The 14,718-nt window shown below is 31.2% G+C and overlaps 1 protein-coding gene across 9 annotated transcripts in view; it reads left to right on the top strand.

Annotated features, from left to right (window-relative positions):
* Tusc3 (tumor suppressor candidate 3) overlaps window positions 1–14,718 on the top strand; it is a 326,107-nt gene that overhangs the window by 180,596 nt on the left and 130,793 nt on the right. For 6 of the 9 annotated variants that reach the window (XR_006847592.2, XM_058573132.1, XM_046425968.2 and 3 more), the window contains exons 7-8: window positions 8,117–8,173; window positions 8,817–8,892. Coding sequence is in view for 7 of the 9 variants with exons in the window: in XM_058573132.1 (XP_058429115.1) it covers window positions 8,117–8,173; window positions 8,817–8,892 (133 nt within the window). In the remaining 2 variants the exon portion in view is untranslated. Of the gene's footprint in view, window positions 1–8,116; window positions 8,181–8,816; window positions 8,893–14,718 lie in introns of all 9 variants that reach the window. The other 3 variants (XR_006847593.2, XM_046425970.2, XM_058573134.1) reach the window with 1 other exon arrangement.

Here is a 14,718-nt window from a genome sequence, read left to right on the forward strand (position 1 = left end):
TTTTCAGTTTAATTTCATAGTTTCTCCTTTCTCTGTCCCTTCTTCTTCCCTCTCTATCCTGTCCCTGTACTAAACTGATCCCCCTTCTGTATTCATGGGTCTCTCACCCTGTGTTTTCTACCTGCCTTATTTTGCTCTAGCTTGCATGTATGAGAGAAAATATTCAGCCCTTCATTTTCCTAGACTGGCTTATTTCTGCTATAACTTCATTCTTTTTTATGGCTGAGTAAAACTCCATTGTGTGTATATGTGTGTGTGTGTGTGTACATGTGTATATGTATACACACACACACACACACATATATATATACATCCCTATATGTATATATGTGTATGTGTATATATGTATCACATTTTCTTTATCCATTCATCTGTTTTGGAGTACATAGGCTTGTTCCATAACTTGGCTATTATGAATTTTATTGCTATAAATGTATATGTGCCTGTATCCCTATAGGATAGAAATTGGATAGCTATGTCTTATTGTAGTTCCATTGCTAGTCTTTTGAGAATTCTCTATACTGCTTTCCAAAGCAATATGCTAATTCAAAGTTCCAACAACAGTGTATGAGTGTATCTTTTTTCTTATTATCCTTGCCTGCATTTACTAATATTTGTATTCTTGATAATAGACATTCTGACTGGAGTGAGATGAAATCTCAATATAGTTTTGATTTGCACTCTCCCAGTTGCTAGAGATGTTGACAATTTTTTAATGTATTTGTTGGGTATTTGCATTTGTTCTTTTCAGAAATGCCTTTTACCCATTTATTGATTGGGTTATTTGGGGTTTTGGTGTAATTTTTTTTTTGAGTTCTTTATATACCTGGATATTAATCCACTGTCAGAGAAGTAGCTGGCAAAGATTTTTCTCCCATTCTGTGGGCTCTGTCTTCATGCTTTTGTTTTCTTTTTTGTAAAGAAGCTTTTTAATTTGGTGTCATCCCTCTTACTGATTTCTTATTTTAGTTCTTGAGTATTAGGGGGTCTTAGTAAAGAATTGGGGCTTGCCACAACTTGTTGACCCTCTATTTGTCTAACAGTTGCAAAGTTTGTGGTCTACTTCCTAGGTTTTGATCCACTTTGAGTTGACTTTTATGCAGGGTGAAAGACAGGAATCTAGTTTCATTCTTACACATATGAATATCCAGTTTCCCCAGTACCATTTGGTTAAAAGGCTGGGTTTTTTTTTTTCCAACATGTTTTTGACACCTTTGTCAAATATGGGATGACTATCTATTATCTACTTGGGTTTATTTTTGTGTCTTTTATTCTATTGGTCTTCAGGGTTTTTTTGATGGCAGTACCATGCTGTTTGTGTTACATAGCTCTGTAGGATAATTTGTGGTCCTATATTATAATACCTTCAGCATAACTATTCTTGCTCACAATTGCTTTGGATATTTTAGGTCTTTTGTTCTTCCAAATGAATTTTAGAACTTTTTTCTCTGCTTCTGGAAGAGTGTAATTGATATTTTGATGGTTATTTCACTGATTCTTTATAATGCTTTTGGTAATATGGCTATATTTGTGATATTAATTCTGCCTGTCCAAAACCATGGGAAGTTATTTCCATCTTCTAAGGCTTTCTTCAGTTTCTTTCTTCAATAATTTTCATTGTTAGAGGTCTTTCTCCTACTTGGTAGGATTTATTCCCAAGTTTGATTTTTTTTTCTTTTTTTCATAATTTTTTGAGGTTATTGGGAACAGGACAGTTTTCTTGATTTCTCAGCAGATTCATTATTGATGTCTAGGAAAGCTATTACATATGAGATCTTGTATCCTGCTACTTTACTGAAATTGTTTCTGGTGTAGAAATCTGTCAAAGTGTTTTGGGATCATCTAGGTATACAATGATGTCATCAGCAAGCAAATATAATTTGACTTCTTCTTTTCCTTTTTGTTTCCCTATAATTTCCTTCTCTTGCTTGATTGCTCTGGCTAGAGTTTCAAGAAGCATGTTGAAATAGGAATGGTGAGAATGGACATTCTTGTCTTACTCCTGATTTTTGAGGAAATGTTTTTATTTTTTCTCTGTTTAGTATGAGGCTGTCCTTGGATTTGTCATATGTATAGCCTTTATAATATTGGTAAGTTTCTTCTATCTCCAGTTTTTCCAGCATTTTAAATATGAATTGGTCCTGTATTTTGTTGGAGGCTTTTTCTATAGCCATTGAGAAAATCATAGGGTTTTTGTCATTCATTATATCTATGTAGTGAATACATTTTTGATTTGTCCATGTTGAACCAACCTTGCATCTCTGAGATGAAACCCAATTGATCATGGTATATAGTTTTCTTAATGTGTTTTTCAATGCAGTTTACCAATATTTTTATAGAGGATTTTTGCATCCCTACTCATCAAGGATACCAGCGTGTGATTTTCATTCCTTGATATTTTAATATCAGGTATTTTGATTAAAATCCATTTATCAAACCACTATGCTATTCTGTTTCCTTCATTTAATCAGTATCCCTGTCTGATTAGAGATTAGAAACTCTAATTCAAATTATTGAACTGACCAAGTAAATAACTAGTTTCTCAAATTGAATGGTTATTATCAACACTAAAACCCAAAACTGGTAAATTCATTTCATTACAATTGCTCCCTATTCTGACAACAAACTATTTAATCACAATGGCATTATTATTTTCACAACAATAAGTGTTTAAGGTAAATTAATGAATATTTACTAAAAGCACAATTTTCAGATATTATCAGAAAAGCAAAACATGTTGACAGATAACATCTTCCCAAGAATTTAGGAATGAATTAAGTGGAGTGAAATTACTTTCATCTATTGATATATGGTATAGTTAGTTTAATTTTTTTTTCATCTTGATTCATTCTTAGCACTGCTACTAAGAGGTATTAGAAACACTATATTAAACAAAATATACTGTTTTTATTTTCAAATATGTTACTTGAAGTTAAGAAAATATTATTATCTATTCGTATACTTTCATGTCATACTGTGTAAAACTTTATTTAATTTTCATTGTAAGTAAAATTAGGCTTTTAAGTTAGCAGTCTTGTAAAATGATTTAGGAGCCATTTTTAAATTTTATTTTGGCTCATGTATGCTGTGAACTATTCAGTAGACTGGACAAGTAAAGAACATTGTTATACATGTTCTGTTAGAATATTTGTCTCTATGAAAAAATTTATGTCTATCAAATGTCAAAGACTGCTGACATTTTCTTAACTATTTATTTGATCTGCAATTGCCATTGAAAATACAAATTAAATATATTTTCTTGAGTAAGTCACCAATAGCCACTGATATTTCCTCATTCATAAGATTTAGTAAAAGACAGGAAAAGAATGTAAATGAATGCTTTAACTACAAAGGAATTCATTCCTCAATATTCCTTTTTCAAATAATTTTGAAGGAACATGCATTTGTTAAATACAAATTTTTTAAACTATTTTAAAATTATAGAGCTTAGTTTAATCCTATGTGAATTAGACGATTGCTTTAGGTGTCCTCATAAACGACAATGATGCATGGTAAGGAAGACATCTAGAATGCTTATTTGTCCTTACTGCTCTTATGGTTGCTTTCATGACTTTTAGTATTCGCAGTGTCTTTGCTGCATTTTACTGTACAACAGTAGTTTGAGTGTGTAAGCTCCTTGAAAACATAGTTGTTGTTATTTTTCTTTTCTCTAAGTGCTGGATGCCCATTGCCTAAATTGGTGCCTGATACATACTAATTACTCAGTGAAGATTATCAAATGAATTCTGGTTTATTAAATCCAAGAGTCTTGGGATATCTGGTCTTCATGAGATTTTGAAGACTAAAAAAGATGAATGAGTCCTTTGGGTATAGACCAAGGAGTGGGATAGCTGGGTCAAATGGTGGTTCCCAAATGACTTAAAAACAGCATACTACAGGGACACAGCCACATCAATGTTTATAGAGCACAATTCACAATAGCTAAACTGTGGAGCCAACCTAGATGCCCATCAGCATATGAATGGATAAAGGAACCGTGGTATATATACACAATGGAATATTATTCAGCATTAAAAGAGAATAAAATCATGGCATTTGCAAGTAAATGGATGAAGCTGGAGAATATAATACTAAGTGAAATTAGCCAATCCCAAAATACCAAATGCTGAATGGTTTCTCTGATTTAAGGATGCTAATCCATAATATGCTGGGAGGCCAGTGGGGGGGAGATTAAATGCACTCTAGATAGGGCAAAGGGGAAAAGGGAAGGGAGGGGCATAGGGGTAGGAAAGATGGTGGAATGCAATGGTCATCATTACCCTAAGTACATGTAAGAAGACAAGAAGGATGTGACTCTGCTGTGCATATGGAGATATGAAAAATTGTTCTCTATATGTGTAATATGAATTGTAATGCAGTCTGTTGTCATTTATAATAAATTTTAAAAATTTTAAAAAGGATAAAAAACCTCGAATCTCAAAAAAAGATGAATGAAAGTCAAGTATTAGTACTGGTTTCTGAATATCATCTTTTAAAAATATCAGCTTAGTACACAATTCATCTGTGACAATGTATTTCCAAATGTATTTGAGCTTGCTTATCTAATGTTTAGAAAATGGAGTTTATTTAAGTGTTACATGCTTAATTACTTTTGATTATTTACTATAGGGAGTGCCAGGTACTATACTAATAACATGATAAGACATCTTATTTAATTTTTAGTACTTTGAGAAATATTCTCCTATCTTTTTAAAGATGAAATTATTAAAAAATAAAATCAATCAAAAAATAAAAAAGATGAGACAATTGGGGTTAAATTATTTGTGCTAGGTGACACATGTAGTAAATGGCAAATTGAGGATTCTCCAAAGCTGCTCCTTGCAACAGTCTTATACATAAAGGAAATAAGCTGCAAGAGTAATAGATGAGTTTTGGTGAAATGATAAATCCTTAGTGAGATAAGCCTCTGAGGACCAAGTATGATTTTTTTTAACCTAGCTATCCTTTTCAATTGGAAAAAAAAGTTTGTAAGTTCTGCCTTATTGTGCATTACATGATAAAGTGGTATTCTCACATGAAAAAAGCATTCAAGGGTTTTGAGCAAAGTAATGATAGAATTTGCTTTCTTTTAAACTGTTAATTTGGCAGACAAAATATAGGGTAGAGACAGAATAATGAAGAAGGCTTTGCAGTAGTTGAAGCAAGAGATGATGATAGTTTGGGCTTTATTCCATAGGCTTCTTTGACACTTTTTCCTAGAAATGGCAAGAAGTGTTGAATTTGGAATGAATTGTAAAAGTGGGGGCAACACTATTTTCTGAATGATTGGATTATGGGGAGGGAGGAAAGAAGAAAGAGAAGAGATGGGAGACAGGGATAATTCCAAGGTTTTGACCTAAACAACTGGAAGAATCACATTGATGTTTCCTGAAATAGCAGAGAGAACCCGTTCTGGGATAGATATGAAGACAGACCACAGTTTATGTGGCCATTTTAAGGTTTAGACTTCAAGGTAATGACCATGAAACTAAAAATGAAAATGGGTGTATATCACCCTGGATATAAATGTGAGAATCATCCATATAGACTTGATAAATTACAGCCATGAGATTGGGTGAGAATATGAGGGAAGAGTGATTATAGAGAAAAGCCTTAATTGGAATTCTGAGACTTCAGAGTCTAGAGAAAATGAGAATTAGGAAGGGAATAGCCACAGGGACTGAGGAAGAGGAGCCAGTGAAGTGGGAGAAGTGAGAGTGGTGTCCATAGAAGACATATGAAGATATGACCAAAAAGGAGGAAGTAGTCAGATATGACCAACTTTTCAGATAGAGTATGTCAAATAAAATTGAGAAATGGCTATAGAATTAGGCAATGGGGAAATCCATTGATAACCTTGACAAAAGCATGATCAGAGAAAATCCTCTTTCTTAAAACAAGAAAGTGTGAAACGATTCACTTAAAAAAATATCAGTTCTTTTCTAAATTTTTAATTCTAAGTGAAGTATCTTGCAGTTTTAATAAAAATGTAAGCATATTATCCTTTACTATTAAATCTAGATATTTTAATTATATAAATAATTTTAACTCCTTTATTTGGCAACATTTTATTATCTGAATGCCAAGGAAAGCTTTAATATTCTTCTTCTTCATGTTTGTTGTGTTCTTGGTTTTTAGAGGGCAAAAAGGGCATGACCTGTATAGACAGACCCAGGTTTCAGGCCAAACTTCACTAATTATTAGTTGTACCATTGTTTGCAAGGAGTTGTATTTCTTCTAATCTATTTCCTTGTTGGAACAGGTAATAACTATTTTAAAACATAGTAAATACGATGAGAACATATGTGAAGTTTCTAATGAAATGTTTAGCAAATAATAAAATAATACAGTAAATATGAGCTGAGATTATGAGTCACAGAGACCTAAGTTCCACCCCAGAGCTTACATATACTATATGTGAAAATCAGGGCAACCTTCTTGACTCTCTTAAACCTTTGTTAGCTTATCTGTAAAATTGATGTGATCAAATTAGCTACCCTATATGGTAACTAGAATTAAATTAAATATTTCATGCAAAGTTCTTACCAGTCTTAGACAAAATGAGTGCTCCATAAATGGTAGCTGCTATTATTATTTATACTTATGGTTCTATAATTATCCTTGCTATTATAGTTATTTCAAGAATAAAACCTTAGTCTTAGTTCTTAAACTCTGAGTTTCTAATCATACTTGATATCAAGTATAATTTATATAGTGTTTGTATTTCTTTGTTGCATGTTTGTTTTCCTTAATAATTTTATTGTTGTCTTCCATTAGTAATATTAAAAATCTTACATGGTTAGTTAGCAGCTAGTTTGTCATTTTTTAAGTTACATTGGTCATCACTTGGAAAATCTAAATGGATAGAGTCAGAAGAAGAAATATGTATGATAGGATTCTTTAGAAGTTACATCAGTGAATCAGAAATGGCTCTTAGCCATTTTGCCTAAAACTGTGCTTAAAAATATCTGAACACATCTACAAAGGAGGAAACTGATTTAATTGTTGGAAAAATTAAAAACGAAAACGAAGGATGGTTTCGATCAATAAACAAACAATAGATTTTACATAAAAATAATGAGATAGCTTTGATGACAAAACTCAGACTTTTCCTTCAAAAAGACCACGGGAGTCATCTTAGTTCTTGATTTAATTGATGAAAGAATACAAAATTTATGAGTGATTTTGTTGTCTTGTCCAGGGTTAAGTGCTGGAAGGAATAATTTTCTGACTCCAGTTTAAATACTCTTCTCATTAAAACACACTTAGTTCCAGTCAGTTATTGTTATAAATAAAATGAAGGAAAATATTGAGTAAAAGAAATGTTGAAATGACACAGTGAGGCAGTGCAAGTGATGTAAAACTTGAGGATATTGATTTATGCTGTAAGGTATTCTATTTTTCTCCAGTAATGTTTTATAAGTTAAAAACCTAGAAAAGGACTTTTGTTTTAAAATAATTTTGTTTAAAACTATAATTAAAGCAACTAATTATCATTGGAGAAATTAATGGCAGAAATATTTGGGGAATTAGTTTAAAAGCAAATCTCTAAATGGAGATTTGTGTGTGTCAGATTTTCTGTAATTAAGTGGTATTAAATACATATATGTAAAATTCTTCCTAAGTGTAAAACTAAATTATGTATTTTGAAATAAGAAAAATACAGTTTCAATAATTGTACTTTGAAAAAAATGAAATGCTATCTTGAAATATGTGCATTTTATGAAGCTAACTCCTTATTGTAGAAACTTTGGTAAACTGGAAAAGAGTAATTTGACAAGTTTTGAAACTTATTTAAATGGTGAAAAATCAGCAGTTTTATTTACTATAACTTGTAATCTTATGTCATCAAGTAAATTTGTGTCTGTGTTTGTAAGAAATCTTTTAACAACTTTACATTTATATATAAGTTTACTCTTTGTTAAATTTCTGTCTACGGTTTAGTAATATCATGAACTAACATTTTCATCTATTTCAAGTTAACTAAGAATTATTTTATTCAAAAGAATTATAAATAGGAACTTCTTTATATTGTTTATCTTTATGACATGAAACTCTGAAGTAATTATATCTTTTTCCCAGATTGTTAATTTTGTTTCTTTTTCTTGTTTTATAGAGCTACATTCATGGGAGCAGCCAGGCTCAATTCGTGGCGGAGTCACACATTATTCTGGTACTGAGTATCCTTTAATACAACTGATGAATTGAAAAGGGCAAAACAAAGCTGCATACTGTCAAGTTGATTTTATTTCTGGCAGTAAATATCAAGACTTTTAAAAGATATTAAATTTTAAACTTTATGATTAGCTTTCTAATTCCTTTGCTAATTTCCTATTACAGTGTAATTTTATTGTTATGCTGAATCATTAACAAACTATAATTTTCTTTTTTCTTCTTCTTTTTCAACTGACTTGAATCATAAGTATTGCTTTTATTCTGCCTTGACTACTACTGGCTAGATATTTAGTTTGTTTATGTGGTTTTCACTGCAGGATCCCTGTGACATAAATAGCATTAAAAAATAAGCAGTTATTTTCTATGTTCTGTATGCATTAAGTGAAATAGCACACATAAAACATTTAGTACTCATAAAAGACTATTTGGTTTAATTTCCTTTTTTTTCTTTCATCTTTCTCATTCAGAATTTCACTAGGTTGCAGATAGTATGCATAAATACATATTTGTTGTTTTTTTCTTTAGCACCAAACAAGGTATAGATGACCAGAAGAATATTCCATATATTTGTAAGAAATGTAGCCTGAACTATCAATCACAGTGTTACTTTTTTTTTAAATTTTTTAATATTTATTTTTCAGTTTTCGGTGGACACAACATCTTTATTTTATTTTTATGTGGTGCTGAGGATCGAACCCAGCGCCCCGCGCATGCCAGGTGAGCACGCTACCGCTTGAGCCACATCCCCAGCCCCACAGTGTTACTTTTTAAAAAAATTTTTTTAGATGTTTGTGGATGGACTTTTATTTTATTTATTTGTTTATATGCAGTGCTGAGAAATGAACCCAGTGCCTCACACATGCTAGGCAAGTGCTCTACCACTGAGCCACAACCCCAGCCCAATCACAGTATTACTGAAGTATTCGAAATGTTTAAATTTTTCCAGAGGAAGATTTATTGAACCCTTCTAATCATGTACTTTACGGGATAATGAAAAAAAAAAAATACTGTTTTAAGACTGAACTTTAGAAATGAAGTTTGAAGAGATTCTAAATGTCCAGTTTATCCTCTGGAAGCTAAATGTTGTGTTTCTGAAATTCATCTAGAAAACATTATCATCTTTTTCCTCTGTGTAATTTCTCAAAATTTTAATTTTTCCCATCTTAATTACCATATTTGGATGCACACACAGAATTAGGTGTATCTATAGCTGATGCCTTGTTTGCATTACCTGTGCACATAGGATATCAAAATTGAGAAACTTCCATGATTAAACTAAAAAGAACAAACCTAAAATTCATATGAAAGCAAAGGAGACAATGAATAGCCAGCCAAAACAATCCTGATCAAAAGGAGTGAGGCTAGAGACATCATAATACCTTATTTCAAACAGTACTTAAAACAGAATGGTAATGGCATAAAAACAGAAGTTTATTCCAATGGAATAGAGAGCATAGAAATAAACCTCATACAGCTATAGGTATATTATTCTTAACAGAGGTACCAAAAACATACACTGGCAAAAAGTCAGCTGTATATAGGGAATTGAAACTAGATCCCTCTCACAAAAACAACTCCAAATGGATCAAACACCTAAAATGTAAGTCCCAGAACTTTGAAACTGCTGAAAGAAAACAGGAAAAATCCTTAAAGATATAAGCAAGACAACAGCTTTCTGAATATGACTTTAATAGCTAACTGAGTGTAGTGGCTAATGCCTCTAATCCCAGCAACTCAGAAGGCTGAAGCAGGAGGATCACAAATTCAGGGCCAGCCTCAGGAAATTAGCAAGGCCCTAAGGAACACCAAAAAAAGTAATAATCCTATCAATAATTGAGCAAAGGAACTGAACAGACACTCTCAAAAGAAAAAAGTACAAATGACCTTTAAATATATGGAAAAAATACTTGATTTCTTTAGCTATCAGGAAAATACAAAACTATATTGAGATTCTTGCTATCATCAGGAATATACAAAATAATAAGACTGATGAGAATAAAGGGGAAAAGAAACCCCTGTGCATGGTGTGAATGTAAATTAGTATAGTCACTATGTAAATCAACATGGTGGTTCCAAAAATAACTAGAACTACCATATGATTTAGCTATTCTACTACTAGGTATCTGCCCAAAAGAATTAAAGTCAGAATACTCTATAGAGATAACTGTATAATTCAAAATAGCCAAGTTATGGACTCACCCTAGGTGCCTGTCAGTATATGCACAATAGAGTAATATTCAGAACGAAATGGCATGTGTTCCCTCATTTGGAATCTAAGGGAAAGAAAAAGACAACATGAAATAACAGGGAGAAGAGAAGGGCATTAGGAGGATCACAGTTAGGGGAGTAGATATGATATTTTCATATACTAATATTTGTATTATATTTCATAGTATATTTGCATATACTAATGAAATCCATTGTTCTGTGTAATTAAAAGGCACTGATTTAAGAGAAAAAAAAAAGAGAATTGTTCCACAGTAGAGGAGGCTAAAGACACATGACAACTTAATGGAATATGTTATTCTGGACTAGATTCTATAATAGAAATTTAAAATAAAAATAAAGTCACAGGGGCTAGGGCTGTGGCTCAGCAGTAGAGCACTCGCTTAGTATGTGCCAGGCACTGGGTTAAATCCTCAGCACCACATAAATATAAATTTTAAAAAAGGTATATAAAAAAAAGCTTTAAAATATAAAGTTGCAGAGAATACTATTGGATAAACTAACAAAATCAAATGTATATGAAATATTAGTAAAAGGTTTTATGCCAATGTTAAATTTACGGAACACGATAAATAAGTACATAAAGTAATTTTCCTAATATACAATGGAATGTTCTCTAAAAAAAGAAAAAAAAAACTGTGATGATGAGTATTTTTTTGCTTTAGTTTTTCCATAGATTGGAATTGGAAATATCTACATTTGAATATACATTTCTCATATTTTGTGATCTTGTTTAAACAGTACTATATTTCTAGACTCCAGCTTTAATATGGTAAAAGTTAGTGTTTTTTTGTGTATAAGAGGAGCCTTAAATGAGAAAATGAAATATATATGAACATGTCAGTTTTCCTCTTTATTAAATAATAAAGGCATAGCCTTATTTAGCCTTTATTTTTTTTTAAAGTTTGTCTATGAAAATACATTTGTGCTAAAACAAATGGTAAAAAAATACCAAGTATTTGTTGCAGGTAAATTGATTTATGCTAAAACAAATGGTAAGAAACACCAAGTATTTATTGAGGTTAAATTGTTTTAAACTCTTATTTATGTACATATTATTGTTTCATTTTTTCATGTTCTCTAATTTGTTTCAGTCCATGGGCTATACTTTATCCAAAGTAGCAAGTCTATTAAAACACATCAGGAATACCTAGCAATGAAAAGCTGTGTTGAGACTATTATTCCATTGTGTGGCAGGAATTCGCCAAGTTTTCATTTCACAGATCATTGACATCAAGCTGAGATTTAGGATGCGAAGACATTTCACAAGCAGTATGAAGTGTTCAATATATATTTTAGCAGGAATACAGAAAAGAATTAAAAGTCCCTGTTTTCTATATGCCAGCAGTAATTATTTGCTTTATTTCTCCTGTGTATTTTTATTTTAGAGATATAATAGATATATAAAGAGAAAGAAAAAAAATTCTTTTAAAACCATGGACTTATTAATATTATCAGTAAATGTTTAAAAAATGCCATTTTATGGTAATTTCTTATTTTAATTTCACTTGAGAAAGTCTACAGGTATTTTTGAACTTAGCACATTTTAAAAATTTTACATGTGTATTTTTTCTGTTAGTGCAAAAAAAGTAAATATCAGATAGTTAGTTTGTGTTTATCTGTACAGAATATTTCTACCTTTTGGTTTCCTCCTTCTAATTTGGTAAGTCAGATTATTAGATGCAGTTGCTATATACAAAGTTTTGTTGTAAAAACCTAAGGGAAAAGAGACGAAGTTTTTTGGTGTCATTGGTTAGAAATTCATATTTAATCTCATTAAGATTTTTCTTTTTATCAGTAGTGGTTTTTTTTTCTTATTGTGTTGTTTTTATCCTTTTAAAATAATAATTCTAAGTATTGTATAAAAGAAAACTATGACAAAAGAATAATGAAGTATTGCAGGAGGCAGCTATAGAAGAGCAGCTTGCTGCCTAGAGAAGTTTGACTAACTTTTCAGCTCTGTTTTGAAGTGCAAAAAGGAGACTCACAAAGGAGTGCAATCAGTACAGAAGTACATATTGAAATTTAGGTGCCTTATTTATTCATTCATTCACTTATGGTACTGGGGATTGAACCCAAGGGTGCTGAAACCACTGAGTCACATCCCCAGCTCTTTTTAGTGTTTTATTTAGAGACAGGGTCTCACTGAGTTGCATAGTGGCTTTGAACTCGAGATCCTCCTGTCTCAGCCTCCTGAGCTGCCAGGATCACGGGTGTGCACCACCAAGCCCAGCCCCTTATTAATTCTTCAGGATGTATTGTAAGGTTGTAACCAGATTGCCTGATAAATTTTGATGTGGAGAGATAAATACTGTCACATCTTTTTTCTGTTCAAGCAGTCAATCAAGGAGGTTCGTTCTAGTAATACATTGAGGATAGAGTTCAAAAGAGAGAGCAGAGAAATTGGGAGGTACTAACAATTGACTATAGAGGAGAAACTTAAATAATGATGAGTGACTCAGTGACTCATTGAAAGGAAGAAGCATCAAAACTTGATGGTATGTGTTACAAGTGAGGTTCATGAATAGGAATAACATGACTCAGGAATTCAGAAATGTATTGAAGGATAGCTTTACATTAACAATCTTAAGAAATACAGGAGGAAAATAAGGCATGAAAAGAAATAAGCCTAACAAATTATTAAGTTTAATAGGCTTCATATTTGATGGATGAGAAGGGTTTATTTTGTTTAGAGTGCTTAATATCATAATGTCAATCAGTTGCATAGTGAAGAATAAATTTTTCAACCCATTTTTTGTACTCATATTTTCCCAGTAGGTCAAAATTTCTGTGGTGAACAGGCCACTGGTAGTCTTTCAAGATTTTAGTGTAAGTACATTTGTTAGGCATTTCTAAAAGATTGTTTCCCTAAAGATATAGTGGATATGTTTGTATTTGTTTAGTTAGTCTGTCATATTACTGTGCAAAATACCATACCTTCTTGCATTACAAAATGAACAATTTTTTTGGTAGAGCATAAGAATATAACTATAAATACCTACATGTGAGCACCTGCTAGCCACTGAGGTATAAAAGTTGCCAAAATTTATTGACAATGTCCCCGATGTGTGTGTAAACGAAGAGATAGTTTTACAACAAATAATGATGCAAATTATTTCTTTCAATTTATGTTCTTAAAAAAGCTTTCAAATGCCCCAGATGTGATAAATCTCAGGGTTAAGATAATGGGTCTCAACTGGAATTATTAAATTACACTCATATGATTTTTGAAACTATAATTTCTTGAATTAATATGTATATGAAATACATTAGCATATAACATTATCTATAAAACATTTTATATAATTTCACAAAGTAGGAATTTTGAGCTATAGTGATCACATGGGAAAGCAGGATATGCTTTAGGTTGTAGAATCTTCTCAATACAAAACTTCATATATGACTTTTAATGAGATGACTTGTTTTTTTTTTTTTTACTAAATGTACTTACAAGCATGGCACAGTAGAATAAACAAAATTGCAAGTAGTGATTTGTTTTTATTATAGAGCAACTTGTTTTCACAATTAGAGGAATATTTTCAGAAATGCATTATTTTATTATCTTAAGTATCTGCAGTTGTTTCTACCAGTGGATAAGAAGGGTAGTGGTAGGTAGGAGAAAATTGTCATTTAAAACTTTATTTAAAATTCCAAATTATAGTGAATGTCCATTGGTCATAGTTTTTCCCACTGAATTAAGATATGGTTTATGTCTGCCAGTATGTATAGTACACATGAGTTCTAGGATCAACTTTGTTGTCTACTGTATAAGCTTTGACCTGATACTGTACTTTAATTCTTCACATTCTTAATGTTATGGAATCACAAGAAGATCACATGAAATAAGTATCAGTTGGAAATAAGAGTATTGATACAAAAAACAAAAGTTTTACTAGCAATAATTTTTAAATATTTTAATGTTTACTCTTACAAAAATCACATTGCATTTCCTATAAGATATATATTTGTTTTCTATTTATTATGAAAGAATTTCATTCTGCCTTTGTTTCCAATTTGTGCTAGAGTATTTTTTTATTTTAATGAGTATATCTAAGGAGAAGTATACTATAGAAGAAAATTAATGATGAATGCAAGTTAAAGATAATTTTAGATTATATTCTTAAGTATTTTATAATGTGCTAACATTTTTTTCAACATCTGTTCTCATTTATCTTTAAATTGACAAAATCTCAATTTTCTTCCTAGAAGCAACAGTAAATTTACCATAATATGCAATTGAGAATTATAATGAAATGTAGATATATTTGTTATTAGTTCTGTAGGGTGTATAATGCTTCTGTGGGTTGTATGTAATTC

Source organism: Marmota monax, unplaced genomic scaffold (assembly GCF_021218885.2).
Source record: "Marmota monax isolate L192 unplaced genomic scaffold, Marmota_monax_Labrador192_F-V1.1 WCK01_AAM20220418_F8-fsc00197, whole genome shotgun sequence".
Taxonomy (NCBI): domain Eukaryota; kingdom Metazoa; phylum Chordata; class Mammalia; order Rodentia; family Sciuridae; genus Marmota; species Marmota monax.